This window comes from Trifolium pratense, linkage group LG7, assembly GCF_020283565.1.
Source record: "Trifolium pratense cultivar HEN17-A07 linkage group LG7, ARS_RC_1.1, whole genome shotgun sequence".
Classification (NCBI taxonomy): Eukaryota; Viridiplantae; Streptophyta; class Magnoliopsida; order Fabales; family Fabaceae; genus Trifolium; species Trifolium pratense.
This window is the reverse complement of record NC_060065.1, coordinates 53,776,984-53,791,815: the sequence shown is the minus strand read 5'-3', so window position 1 is coordinate 53,791,815 and position 14,832 is coordinate 53,776,984. Positions and strand designations below refer to the sequence as shown.

General features: G+C 37.0%; 2 protein-coding genes across 3 annotated transcripts; one reads left to right on the top strand and one right to left on the bottom strand.

Annotated features, from left to right (window-relative positions):
• Window positions 1-6,501: 6,501 nt before the first annotated feature.
• On the bottom strand, window positions 6,502-7,722 carry LOC123896641. The gene has a single exon (XM_045947008.1). It carries the CDS (start codon window positions 7,720-7,722, stop codon window positions 6,502-6,504), a length of 1,221 nt encoding a protein of 406 aa, XP_045802964.1.
• Window positions 7,723-8,366: 644 nt separating this feature from the next.
• Window positions 8,367-13,032, top strand: LOC123898605 (transcription initiation factor IIA subunit 1-like). Of its 2 annotated transcripts, XM_045949600.1 has the most exons (11): window positions 8,367-8,742; window positions 8,890-9,048; window positions 9,169-9,318; window positions 9,588-9,642; window positions 9,712-9,770; window positions 10,147-10,272; window positions 11,065-11,214; window positions 12,089-12,152; window positions 12,245-12,408; window positions 12,538-12,621; window positions 12,723-13,032. In XM_045949600.1, the coding sequence occupies exons 1-11, from the start codon at window positions 8,614-8,616 to the stop codon at window positions 12,744-12,746; spliced, it is 1,164 nt and encodes a 387-aa protein (XP_045805556.1). In that variant the 5' UTR covers window positions 8,367-8,613; the 3' UTR covers window positions 12,747-13,032. The 2 variants fall into 2 exon arrangements, with proteins under 2 accessions (XP_045805556.1, XP_045805557.1); XM_045949601.1 differs by lacking the exon at window positions 10,147-10,272 and having other exon boundaries at window positions 8,488-8,742.
• Window positions 13,033-14,832: the final 1,800 nt, after the last annotated feature.

Here is a 14,832-nt window from a genome sequence, read left to right as displayed (position 1 = left end):
AGTAATAATAATTTTATCCTTTACTTTGTGACTTTATCATTAACTTCAAATTTAAGAGTTTTCATGGTGGGTAATCTAACAGTAAGAGATATTATTTTTAACGTTTTAGCTGACGTTATAAAAATGATAATTTTTTGAAAAATACGCCCGCTACTTAAGTAGCTGAGGTTATAAAAAAACAAATCTGATAGGATGTTTCTGGGATGTATCCGCTATTTAAGTATCAGACATGATTAGTTTTGTAAATTTTTAGGGTGCGCAAGAAAATAGATAAAGTGACGGAAGAAAATCTCAAACAGTAATAACTAGTAACAAATGAATAAAGGACTAATCAATCAATACCGGTATGTTTGGTGATTATTCCTTTATGAAAAGCAAAACCATAAAACAATTATAGGACCAATCAATCATGCTTATGGTTTTGTTATAAAAGAGGGAAGAAGAAGATGTAAGCTGGCAATATATCCTATTTTCTTTTCCTCTAAACCTTCAATTACTTCTCTCCAACCATGAAAATCAAAACCATATTTTTCTGCTTCAAAGGGAAAGAAAGCACGGGTAAGGCAAACGAGGTGGAAGATTTAGAGAAACTCTCTGATGACAAGCATAGTCACAAGGGAAAACATAAAAGGCATGTTTCAACAACTCATGCTGATGATGGTGGCGGCAATGTTCATGGAGCCAACACGATCGCTAGCACCAATGCAGGAGTAGTTGCTGCAGCTGTGGTGACTGCAGCTCAGGTGTCTTTGATGAGTCAGGATGGAAGTGGTCATGGTGGAGATGGTGCGGGATAGTACTGATCGATTAATACATCATACATGTATAAGCAAGTTTTTTTTATTTTATTTTCCTAGCTGCTACTACTATAACTTGGTTATCTTTCTTGTAATTCTCTTCTCATCTACCTGCTTGCTTTGCAAATTGCAAGCTTATAAGAAAGCTTTATTGCTTTATATGGTCCTATCCTATGAGTTGTTTATGCATTATTACATGCCAGTTTTTCATATTTTACGGTTTAATCAATGCTACTTGCATCACTTTTGAGTTGGCTCTGTTGGATGAAATTAAGCTAAAAGCATACGGCTGAAAAAGTTATAGAATTAAATTAAAGTGTTTGGTAAATTTAGTGTCTATTTAGTAAGTTCAATAAATTAGCTTTATAGTTTATTGATCTAGTTTATAAGCTTGTTTGATATATTAAAATAGGAGTTACGATCCTCTCCATTTTAAAATAGACGTATTTGGTAACAAATTTCTCTAATTAACTTATAGTGTTTTTTGAGAGACTATTTTAAGTGGCATTCGAGCTTATAACTTTTTACATCTTATTTCACTTTTACCCTTATTATTTTCATTTTATCATTTCTTATTTTTTTTTAAAATATAATAACTACCCATTAACCATATTTTTTAGTAGATGGTTTTTTATTTAAAAAATTAAAAATTAAAAAAATTAAAATAATAAGGCTAGAATTGGAATGAAAGGTAAAAAACTATAAGCTAGTGAAAAAAACTTGTTATCAAACTCCTCTAATTTTATGAAACAAGTTTATAAGCTAGTATAATAAACTATAAGCTAGCTTATTTATGTTACCAAAGAAACACTTAATATTTTTCACTATGTATTTATAATAATAGTGAATACACTAATACTTAATAAATTTAATTTAGTAAAAGTAAAATTATATTTATGTTATTTATTAATTTTTTTGTCAAGCAAAAATAGCTAAACTCACACATTTTATAAGCATGGAAGAAATAGGAAATCTGAAGTTTGAGTAACTTTTTTTTTTTTAACCAAACAAACTTACTGCATTTTATTAAATATCAAAAGTTCAATACATGAAGGAATAATCTCAAATCTATGGAAACTAGTCCAGGAATTGGCAGCCCTAGCTAAGGTGTGAGCAACCGAATTCACTTGTCTCCTAATAAACTTAACTTCAAAGTTCACACATGAAAACATAACAAGAATAATTTCATTAACGATTGAAAGAAACTCTGAATTGCCTCGCCGTTTGGTACGAATGGCATCAACCAACACTTGAGAGTCACTTTCAAACTGGACGCTTTCAAAACCTCTACTCTTAGCTTCATTCATGGCTTGCAATAGTGCCCATGCTTCACCCTCCTCTGTTGATAAAGTCAGTTGCTAACAACTGAGCTACACTTACCGAACAATTATTTACTTTATTTTACCATAATTATTCACTTTTTTTAATCCTAATAAAATGGTTAAACGAGTCTCTAGTTATAGAAAAAAGGGTAAAATGTTGGCTTTTGCGGTCCACAAGTCCTAGTTTAGTTTTTGTCAAAAAAATAAAATAAAAAGTCCTAGTTTAGTTAATAAATGTCAATATTATTATGACAAAAACCTTCACTTGAGTTTGAATCCATAACTTTTTTTTTGAACCAAACAAACTTACTGCATTTCATTAATTATCAAAAGTTCAATACATGAAGGAATAATCTCAAATCTATGGAAACTAGTCCAGGAATTGGCCGCCCTAGCTAAGGTGTGAGCAACCGAATTCACTTGTCTCCTAATAAACTTAACTTCAAAGTTCACACATGATAACATAACAAGAATAATTTCATTAACGATTGAAAGAAACTCTGAGTTGCCTCGCCGTTTGGTACGGATAGCATCAACCAACACTTGAGAGTCACTTTCAAACTGGACGCTTTCAAAACCTCTACTCTTAGCTTCATTCATAGCTTGCAATAGTGCCCATGCTTCACCCTCCTCTGTTGATAAAGACAGTTGCTGCCACTGCGTAATTCCAGCCATAAACTTACCAGAATTATTACGAAAACAAGCACCCATCGCGGTCCTACCTGCACCGACAAAAAATGCTGCATCTACATTGCACTTTAACCATCCTATACGAGGCTTTTCCCACCGAATGGTACTGACAAGCGGAACATCATGATCTTCGTTACTTCGCAACTTATGGACGGCAATCCACTCGTTCCACTGATCAAATGCAGCCCGGCCAATTTGGGTTGGGCTTCTAACATTATCGTTCCAAATTTTATCATTTCGGTTATGCCATATACTCCATAATAGCATAGCCACTCTACCTATAGTAGCGTAATCCTCATTCCGACACAAGGCAAACACTCTATCTGCCGCACTACCTTGCTGACAAGCTGCAGAACCCAAGACTGATGACAGTCCAGCTGCTTGCCAACTGGATTGAGCAGAAGCGCAGGTGAAAAAAGCGTGTACATCATCTTCTACCTCATCTTCACATAATGGACAATGAACATCACAATCAACATGACGTTCTAGTAACCGACACCTCGTTGGAATACATCCCCTACATAATCGCCAAAGAAGGTGACGCGCTTTATGAGGAGCATGCGCTTTCCATATTTCTTTCCAATTACCTTTCACATGGTATTTATCATTACGGAAAATACACTTCATAGCAAGCTTGTATCCGGATTTGACAGAGTAACACCCATTTCGTTCCTCCTCCCAAACCATTTTATCCACATAAACCGACCCAATGAGAGGTGTCGCAATAATCCTCTCTGCCACCTGGACTGGGAATAACATGCGAATTTTAGTCACATTCCAAGCTTTATAATTATCTACCATCAGGTCCCTAACAAATAAGTTATACATCCCTTCAGGTTGAGGCGAAGGAATCCAGCGTTCCCCATTCCCACGTAACCAAGGATCCGACATGACGTGTATCTTATCACCACCACCAATCCTCCACCTACACCCAAGTAACAGAACCTGTCTAGCTTTCCAGATGCTACGCCATGCAAAACTAGGATTAAAGCCCAGGGACGCCTCCAACAAAGTACATCGTGGAAAATACCTTGCTTTAATAAGTCTAGCCACCAATGTATCTGGATTTTGTAAAATTTTCCATGCTTGTTTCGCTACCATAGCCATATTAAAGGCTTCAAAATTCCGAAAACCCAAACCCCCTTTATCTTTGGGGCAAGCAAGTCTCTCCCATGCCAACCAATGAATACCTTTACTATTACCATTACCACCTCCCCACCAAAAGGCATTTATCATTTTTTCAATATCATCGACAAAAGAAGAAGGGAGGATAAACATACTCATAACATATGCTGGGATTGCTTGAAGCACTGACTTTATCATAATCTCTTTTCCAGCTTTCAATAAGGCTCGTCCTCTCCATGAATTTATCCTCTTCCAGATACGATCTTTAATATAGGAAAAAATTGCCTTCTTACTTCTACCTACCATAGACGGTAGGCCGAGATAAATACCTGTGCCCAACACATGTCGCACACCGAGTATACCGGCTAAATCTGCTTGAGCCGCCTGTGACATATTGCGACTAATGAACACTTCAGACTTAGACAGGTTAATTTCCTGACCCGATGCCTGTTCATAAGTTTGTAGAATACTTAAAAGTTGGGTCACCTCAGCAACATTAGCTCTGCAAAATAAGAAACAGTCATCTGCAAACAAGAGATGAGACACTTCAGGGGCGCCTCGACAAATTCGCACACCATGAATGTCTCCTTTACTAACAGCTTGGTGTATTAGAGCAGTCAGTCCTTCCGCCACAAGAATAAATAAATAAGGGGACAATGGATCTCCCTGCCGTAAACCTCTTCCCGGAGTAATAGGACCAACTTTGTCAAAATTCATAAGCACTGAATAGTTAACAGAACTCACACACATCATCATCCATTGTATCCACTTCTCTCCAAACCCCATTTTGATTAACATACCACGAAGGAAACCCCAATCCACCTTGTCATAAGCCTTACTAATATCAATTTTTAATGCTAACTCACCTCTATATCCTCTAGTCTTTCTCTTCATAGCATGTATAACTTCAATAGCAATAAGGGCATTATCAAGGATCGACCTACCTTCGACAAAAGCTGACTGCTCCTGGGAGACACATTTATCCAGACAAAGCTTCAACCTATTAGCAAGCACTTTAGAGACTATCTTGTAGAGGACATTACAGAGAGCAATAGGTCTCAAATCTTTCATCGAAGTAGGATTATCACATTTAGGGATGAGACAAATATTAGTTTCATTAAGGCTAGAAGGAAAATACCCCCTATCTAACCAGGAAGATGCGGCTACAAAAATATCATCTCCGCAATGTTCCCAGAACCTTTGGTAGAAAGCTGGGTTGAAACCATCAGGACCTGGTGATTTATCCGGGTGCATCTGAAATAAAGCTTGTTGTAATTCAATTTTGGTCAGGGGTGCCATAAGTAAATGATTATCCTCCTCTGTCACCCTTTGCTGGATAAGATTAAGCACAGGTTCATGAATACCACTTATATTTCTGAAGAGAGCATTAAAATAATTCTTAGCTACCCCGCACAAATCCTCTTGAGTATGAACTATAGTACCTGCGTCATCCATAAGTTTGGTAATCCTTTTTTTCTTACTACGAGCTGAAGCGGACATATGAAAAAATCGAGTATTCAAGTCACCTTCTTGAAGCCAATGCATCTTGGCTCGCTGCTTCCAGTACCCTTCCTCCTGCACCAGTAAAGTAGCATGCTTATTAGAGCATTCCTGAAACCTCCTACTCTCTACCTCCCCCTGCTTATCCCTCAACGCCTCCATCTCGCGGACACATTCTTCAATCTCCTGTTTAAACTTCACTCGTTTCCTTTTGCCCCACCTTTGTAACTTGTTAGCACACCGAACAACACGATCAACTACCGCAACATTGTCATTCGCACCCCAACCATCAATCACCGTCTCTTCCAAATCTGGTTCCTTCAGCCATTTATTCTCAAACCGAAAGGAGCCATTGAAGCGGACTGTTAAAGTAGGAGAGCATTGAAGTAAAATTGGGCTATGATCTGAATGTGAGGCCAAGAGGTTAGATAGTCTTACGTCAGGAAAGAGATGCAGCCAACTCGTACTAGCCATAGCTCTATCCAACCTCTCTTCAATAACATGAGGTGTACCTCGACTTTTGATCCAAGTAAATGGGTGTCCTGCAAGAGGAATATCGATTAAATTACAGTCAGCGATAGCTTGTCTGAATCCCATACACAACCAATTAGGATGTGGGTGAATGCCCTTTTTATCCTCCTGTGAAAGTAGATCATTAAAATCACCAATTATACACCAGGGTACAGGGGACACATTAACTAACTCTCGCAAAAGATTCCATGCATGTCTCCGTCTACTACGCTCTGGATATCCATAATAACATGTTAACCTCCACTCCCCCTTCTGCTCATCCTCCACTAACATATTAATAAAATTTCTCGAATAGTTTAAGACGCTACATTTACTATTATCCTTCCAGAACACCGCCAGACCTCCACTCTGCCCCTCCACATCAATAGCCAGACAAGAATCGTAACCCAACGTGACCCGAATAGGTTCAAGGTGTCTAGCATGAGATAATGTTTCAGACAAGAATAAAATATCCGGCTTATGTTCTCGGGCAAGCTTCCGCAAATTAGGAATTGCACTCGGGCCGCCCAAGCCCCGACAATTCCAACTAAGAATATTCATGAGTCCCGGCAGTCCTGGGAACTGCCAGGACCTGCCGATAAAAAATGCTGGTTAAGTTGCTCATCTGTCACTGCTGGAGTTATGCCATCAGCACGTCTGCGCTTTTTCTCCATATGAGTTTCCATCTGCTCAGGGTGAGCCCCTTCAGATAACAACGGGGTAATCTGTCTACTTTCTCTCAGATTGGATCTAGCTGAGAGGGCTAAACGCGGTGTATCCACAGTCCTAGTAACACCTGGTTCAGTGGGGACAACTGAATTTCGTCTATTAGCTACCATTGACGGGGTAGATATTATGTCATTGTTGTCATGAAGCACCACAGAGTTAACCCCTGGTTCACTTTCCCTCTCCGTAGCACGTGCACTTGGGCGTTCTGAATGAGATTGGGAAGAATGCGAAGAATTCGGTACACTTCCCCTTGACTGGCTTCCAGTAAACGTATCAGCCCTACCTCTCCCTTCCTCATGCAACCATCGCGAGTCCATACGACCACCAGGACGGCGGACATCTGCTCTAATTTCGCTAGACCAACTTCGCCTCCCATCATCCCTCTCCATGGCATATCTAACATCACACTTATCTTCGGAGTGGCCAAGGATACCACACACAAAGCAAAAGAGTCCGAGTTTTTCATATTTGAATTTTACAACACCTCCCTCACCACCATTCACAGCAATCTTCTTCTCGATTTTTAATGGTTTTCTAACATCTACCCGAACTTTCACCCTCATATATTGTCTCCAGAAGCTCGTATTATTATTTTTATCATACTCCAAAAATTCTCCAATATAGTTTGCCAACCCTTTCCCTACCTTCTCAATCATCATTCCTACTGGAACGTTATGGACTTGCACCCAAAAGTTGACATGAAATAACGGAATATCATATAGTGAAACTCCCACCTTCAACCTTTCAACAATCAGTGTGAAGTTGTCAAAAGTCCAAGGCCCACCCTTGATTACCGCTTCAATATCCAATGGATGAAAGAATTTGAACAAATACAGACCATGTGAAGACTGCTTTACTGACATACTCTTCACCGGCCTCCATACCTCAGCCAATCGCACCTTCATGACGTTGAATTTAATAGGGCGGTCATGGACAAACCGACCTACTAAGCATAAGCTAACATCATCTTGTTCAGTTTCATTCTCCTCCAACTCGAAATTCAAAACCTCCTCCTCACCTAGATTAAGGTTCTCTAGAGTTGCTTCCATGGTTAAAACAAAAACGCAGAAACCTGACAAAAATCAGAACAGAGCAACAACAACCCAGACAATTCTTTGAATGCGAAAACGCAACGCAACCAGGAGAATAAGCACACCGTGACAGACAGGAAAACAGAGCAAAATAAACGGAAACAAAAAAAAAAAAAACGCACAACTCTCACAATAACGGAGAGATAAACTAACAACTCTCACAAAGGAGACAATCCCAAATCCCTAGCAAGACCCCGTGGCTGTCTTGCTATAATTTCCAATAACCCTGGCAAAACCCCTTGAATGTTTTGCCTATGTTGCAAGCTTAACGAGAGACAGAGGAACGGCGGAACCAGTATGAATCGAAAGGGAAAAGATGCAACCGAGAGACAACACAAACATTGAATCCATAACTTTGATAGGATTGTTTGTATTTATATTGCAGAAGTTGATACCGTTGATGATTTTTTTTTTATTTTTATGTGTTTTACTACGGGAGAAATACACTATATGTAAGGAATCCTCAAATCTTTCTCATTATTATTCATAGTTATATATATTTTTTTGAAAACTAACTATATGTTAGAGCTACATTTTTGCACATTTTCTTTATTTTAATCTACCAATAAATTTCAATAAAAATATATGTGGCATTTTTTGTTGGACAAGAAAATCAGTATAAATAAGAGAGTGTGTATTTTGGATCAGTATATAAAGACGACACGTGGGGGGTCGGTGATTATAATCGGATGCAAACCTATTTATATTCCTCTCTTTATTCTTCCTTTCTCGTCCGCCTCTTGTTTTCTCTCATTCTCTCTTCTTCTTCCTTCATCTTCCTCCTCCTTCTTCTTCTTCAATCACAAACCCTAAAACCAAACTTACCTCTTCACTCTCTCCTTCAAATCCATGGCTGCTGCCGCTTCATCCACAAGCCAGGTTTATATCGATGTAATCGAAGATGTCATGACCAAAGTTCGCGATGAGTTTGTCAACAACGGTGGTCCTGGTGAAGAAGTTCTCCGAGAGCTTCAAGCCGTAATTTCATCGTCTTCCTTTTTAATTAATTCATTAATTAATTCATCGATTTAGTTTTTTTTGAAGTAATTTTTGATTTAGGGTTTTGGATCTGAGGATTAGGATTAGGATTATGATTATGTTTAATGTTTTTGATGATTTGTTTAGATTTGGGAATCGAAGATGATGCAAGCTGGTGCAGTGGTTGGTCCAATTGAGAGGACTAATGGACCGAATAAACCGACACCTCCCGTTCATGATCTTAATGTTCCGTATGAGGGAAATGAGGAGTATGAAACTCCTACTGCTGAGATACTTTTTCCTCCTGTGAGTTTTAAACCTAAACTAGAGTTATTAGTTTTACAACTAAGGGTTAATGTGTTTGTTGTGTGTGAAATGTGAATGGAAGTTATTGGATTGTTGATATATGGGTTTTCCGATGTATAGACGCCATTGCAAACTCCGATTCAAACTCCTTTACCTGGAACTGGGGAGACCCCGTCATATAATATTCCTACTGGACAGAGTGACTACTCTTCTGGGAATGATACTGGTGCAAATGCTGATCTGAAAGGTGGAAGAACAGGCCCTTACATGGTAATGTTCATGCTTTTAACCTTTTGATATGTCGTGAAAGTTTTACATGCTAAATTATATGTTTTTCTGTGAGGGTGGGTGCTCTCGTGCATGCATCTCTTGAGGGTAGCAAGAGAATGGGGAGGGGATTTGGAGAGAGATAGAGACAAATGAGTGTTATAGAGGGATTTGTGGGAGAGGATCAAAATATGTTTTCCATTGTTTGTATTAAGTTTTTCAATTGCTATTTTCAATTTGTGCAATTGATTTAATCTTTATCTATTGTACAGCAACCTCCTTCTCCTTGGATGATGAATCAGAGGCCCCCACTTGATGTCAACGTTGGTAAGTCTCGTTGAATTGATTAACATTAATAAAATGGATTTGCAGTAACGATGGATTACATAACTGTAGCTTATGTGGAAGGACGGGATGAGGCAGATAGAGGAGCTTCGAATCAACCTACGACACAGGTAAGCAAGTCATTGAGGGCTTATAGAAGACCTAGTTCACTGTTTTTTAAGATTTGATGAGACCTTATGGTTGAGCTGTTTTGTTTAAGCTTTTGCAAATATTGCTCCTTTCATGCTCCAAGACATTTAATGGGTATTTTTGTCGAAAATGTCAAGTCTTGGATGGTTATATTTTGGCGAGAAAAACTATAGACTAAAGTCTAAACCATTAAGAAGGATTTAGATTTGATTGCTGTCATTATTCATAGTTTTCAGTAAAGCTACATTGTATGATTTGGTCTATATAGCCAACTTCACTTTGTGAAGGGAGACTTATTGCTTTTCGGCCTGAACTTGAAATCAAGACATTTTTAATAGATGTTTGAAAAAATTCCAGGACTTCTTCCAAATGCCTGGTGGAAAGCGGAAACGCAATGATTTGCCTCCACCATATGATGCTGGAGGATATATACCTCAGCAAGATGGAGCTGGTGATGTTGTGTCTGGCGATTTTGAAATTGAGGTGTGATATTTATCCCCCAATTGGTCAGCATCAACCTTTTATAATAATTTAAATTATATAACCTAGGTGGTTGCATATCATTTGCAGGTAGTTCTGTTATAGTGTTAATAGTCAAATTTATTGTTTGTATCATCAGTGTTGGTTTTTTGCTGTAATTGGTGAGTGTTGATTTATAAAGCAAGAGATTTCATATCACTTTGTTGGATTTAGCACTTCCGCTGTCCTTTTAATTTATGGGGCAGGGGCGAGACAACAAGACTACAAAGTGGATGGTGCTTATCGGAACTGATTTATTTTTTTTTTGGGATGGGAATTGGTGTGGGGTTAAGACAGGGTGGGGCACCAGGGATGATGGAATTTGGAGGCATGTTTTGCCATCTCTACCTAATTTGCATCTTGTAATTTTAAAAATCGGTGTAGGTAATGAACAAATACTTTCATATGTGATGATGTACAGTGATGGTTTTCCAAATAATTCTTTAATGATTTCAAGCACTTCAAAGCTAGCATCCACTATGGTGGGTGCTTCACCTATTAAGCACCAAACTAAATAGGCATCCCCATTGTTGAGTTGTAAATTTTGGTGCTTATAGAGAAGGTTTTTCTATGGAAGCACCCACTCTCTTCACTTTTTTGCTAGCTTCATTCCCAACTCAGTGTCGTACATCATTGTGTTGACTTTTTGTAATACATGCATTGTTTTATTCTTTCTGTTTGTTACTTAATTCATCAACTTGCTCAGTTGGTGGAAACATGTTTTCATTTACTAAGCTGTTGAACATAATCTTTTAGGTATGTGGAGGGAGCATCTCCTTCAGTTCACAACACACTAACTCAAAAGGGAAAATTCCCGCAAATTTGGAGAGACTGGCTTCTAGTTCTAGGATTCCTCAACTTGATGGACCGATTCCTTACGAGGATGATGTGCTTTCTACTCCAAATGTAAGTAATATTTTTATCCGCTCCTGCCTGTGCTCGTGTGAGCTTTTATAATGGAACAGTTTGCTATTTGTTCTTTTGCTATTTGTTCTTCCCAACTCAGATTTGTGTTCTACTTTATTTACTTGTTGTAGTTCGCTGTTTTCGCACTGTATTATTTTGAGAACAAATGCATGCATCCACGGCCTTTGTTATTCGTAAATAGACACAATGACTTTAAATTTTGACATTTAATAATCCCAGTTAATGTTAAAAGGGCTCTCAATAGGCACTTCTTTATTTGTATTTGTGAATCTGAATCTGGTTAGTTTTTGTTTTGCAAAATAAATAAGAATTCGACTGTATCTCCTCAGATGTTTGTCATTTTAGGAAGTACTAAACAGTGAGAAAAGTCATTGTTTTGAGTACTCCCATATGAATAAGTGTCTGTTTAGTTTGGTGTAAACAGAACGACTGCAACTGTAATTCAGAAAGAATATATAATTTATAACCTGATGGATACTGTAATGTGTGTATAATTTATAATCTTGTTTCCAGTTGTGTAAGTTGTTGAATATTGAATCCAAGATGGATGCTGCTGTAATATTTGTATAATTTATAACCTGAATTAGTTGAATATTTTATTGATGGGCTAGCTGCTTTGATATCTCAGAACTGAATGCTACTTTTGGTCCCTGAAATCTTCAATTGATTGAATGGGCTTATATTTTTTTCTTAAAAAAAGATACAAGGAGATTGAATGGTTAAATTCCAGCTTATTCATTCTATGTGTGAAATCTTTGAGTTTCAACTGCATTATGCTTCAATCAAAACTTCCTTGCCGTAACTTTATCTTACAGGGTTTTGTTTTATTCTATTTTATTCTATTTTGTTGCAGATTTACAATTATGGTGGAGTTTACAGTGAAGACTACAACATTGCAAATACACCAGCTCCTCCTGGTAACTTGAAAACGTAAATTATATTTTGAAGACTTGTAGCATATGATATATATATTTTTGACAATTGTTGCTGTTTTCTTTGGTCTTATCAGAAGTACCAGTAAGCACACCTGCTCTCGTAGCTCAAAATGAGGTGGTAAATGATGATGAAGATGATGAGCCTCCACTAAATGAAAATGATGATGATGATTTGGATGACTTGGACCAAGGAGATGATCAGAATACAAGTCATCTCGTTTTGGCCCAATTTGACAAGGTAACAACCTCCTTCCACTCTCAGTTAATTACATCTTGACGCATCAGCGCTATAGTATAATGATACATCTAATGGTTAGGGGTTGGATAATTATATCGGTACTAATAGAGTTGGCTTATTAAAATTCAGGTGACACGTACCAAGAGCAGGTGGAAATGCACATTAAAGGATGGCATCATGCACATAAATAACAAGGATATTCTCTTCAACAAGGTTTGTTAATCTTAGAATGAGAAGGAAATACTGATATTTTCTCATCCTTTCAGTTCAGTTTTTCAAATTGTCATTATTAATGATACAATACACTTTTGCAGGCAAACGGAGAGTTTGACTTCTGATTTTGTTGTGGCCATTGCTTCGGTGAAAGCATAATTCTGAGTTGTCAGTGTTTCGTGATATTTCTTTGATTGTAGTTATTATTAAGAGAGAGATTCAGGAAGAGAGAAATCCTTACACTTTCAAGACTGTTTTGATATTGGCCTCTTGTGCATAATGGGCAATTTTTGGCCTTAACATGAATGGTTAGATACTCTGAGCATTTCCTCAAGTCCATTTGTCAAGTATGTAGTTCATTTAGTTCTGTATACTTGGACATTTTGGTTAATTTCAGAGCTGCACTGTATGCTAATGATAGTCTATTTACCCTTTGGTTTGCGTTGTCTTCGATCTCTTGATTAGCTTTTGAACACAAAAATGCGGGTGGGTGGCTATGTTTAGCGTGTAGGTTTGACATAGTGATATTCGATGAAGATAAAACTCTGCAGGATTAATGACCAGTTGCGGCATTCTACCCTTTTTTAATTAAATAATCAAGCTTTAGTCCCTCTATTTTGGTCTATACTTATATATTAAAAACTTAATTTTAGTTTTAGTCCCTCTATTTTGGTCTTTCACAGAGTTAGTTCTTTTTATGTTAAAATCAACTTATTTTTAGTTCTCCTTTCAGATATTTAGACTCAAATTGGGTGGTATTAGTTTTTTTTAATGATGTGGTGCAATTTATGCTCATGTGTCTTAACTCTTAATTCACATGTATTAATGGAGTACATGTCATTAAATTTTGACCGTGTAAATTAAAAAAATCAAAATAATTTCAAAATTTTAAAATCAGTTTGAGCAGTTTTATTTACAAAATCAGTTTCTATTACAGCTCCAAATCTGTACCAAAAATAAAGCCCACTATTGTAACTAAAATTTAAAAATAAACCCAGCTACATTGTCCTCCATCGTTCTTATTTTATGACAAAAATTAAATTAAACAAGTTTTTATCAAAGTACTAGCTTCATCATTCTTCGTTCTTCTAACAAAAATGAATTCAACTAGTTTCACCAAATCCAAAATTAAACCAAATTTCACCCAGATTTGGAGACACGAAGGTAATCTTTATTTACTTCTCTCTTTATTGATGAACACCCATTTAGATCTGTTACGATCCAAATCTTTCACAACAGATGTTATAATTTATTCTTCCAATTCTTCACCTCACACTAACATACGCATACAATTAGAAGAAAACACTCCTACTAATGCTAACAACCATTCCAATTTCCAATGTAGAAAATCAAAACACTAAAATTTCAACTTTTATCAACAAAAACTCAATTTTGTCCAAAGTTAGTCTCGCCATTTACCCCAACCAAAATCCTTCACTCCACCAAACTGAACTTCCCCAACACAGTAACGCATTTGCGACCAATCTTCAAATTCAAATTTTGCGACCAATCTTCAAATTCAAATTTTGCATGCCTTCTATGCAACTTGCACCGTCAAAATGTGTTTTTTCTTCCGACGAGGCAGTGACACTATGACACAGGTGGTATTGTTTGCGGCGTTGTTATGACAATGAGCTTCCTCAAATTGATTTAGGGGATTTGGATATATGAATTGATGAATTTGGGATTATGTTCAAACGATTGTGTTAAAATGTTGGATTAATTAATTTAAGTGAAACTTATATTACTTTAATTACAACAATTCCATCCTTTTAAGATTTGAAGTCCAAGCTAACCACAAAACTAGTTTTAAAGTATTACCAATTTCATGGCCATTTGATTTTTTTACAATGGAATTATATGATTGATTAGTACTAAAAATCTTGAACAAAACCTCATTGCCCCATGATCCAATAGTCATAAATATTTTTTCTCTCTACATTATTGCCGAATTCCCTATCATATTATTATCCTCCGTGTTCTCTCTATATTTCACAATAATTAATTCCTTTAACATGTAAAATTATTGCTTTTCATCTTTATTTTCCAAAAGTTTGTATGGTATTTTCCATTTGGGGTTTATCACTTGGCTTGTTGTGCATGTGATAAAAAACACACGCTACACCTTGCAAGCTGTATTCTTGCCCAAAAAATTACCAAACACACAACAAGATATTAAATACCAATCTGACCATGCATGAAAATAAGCTA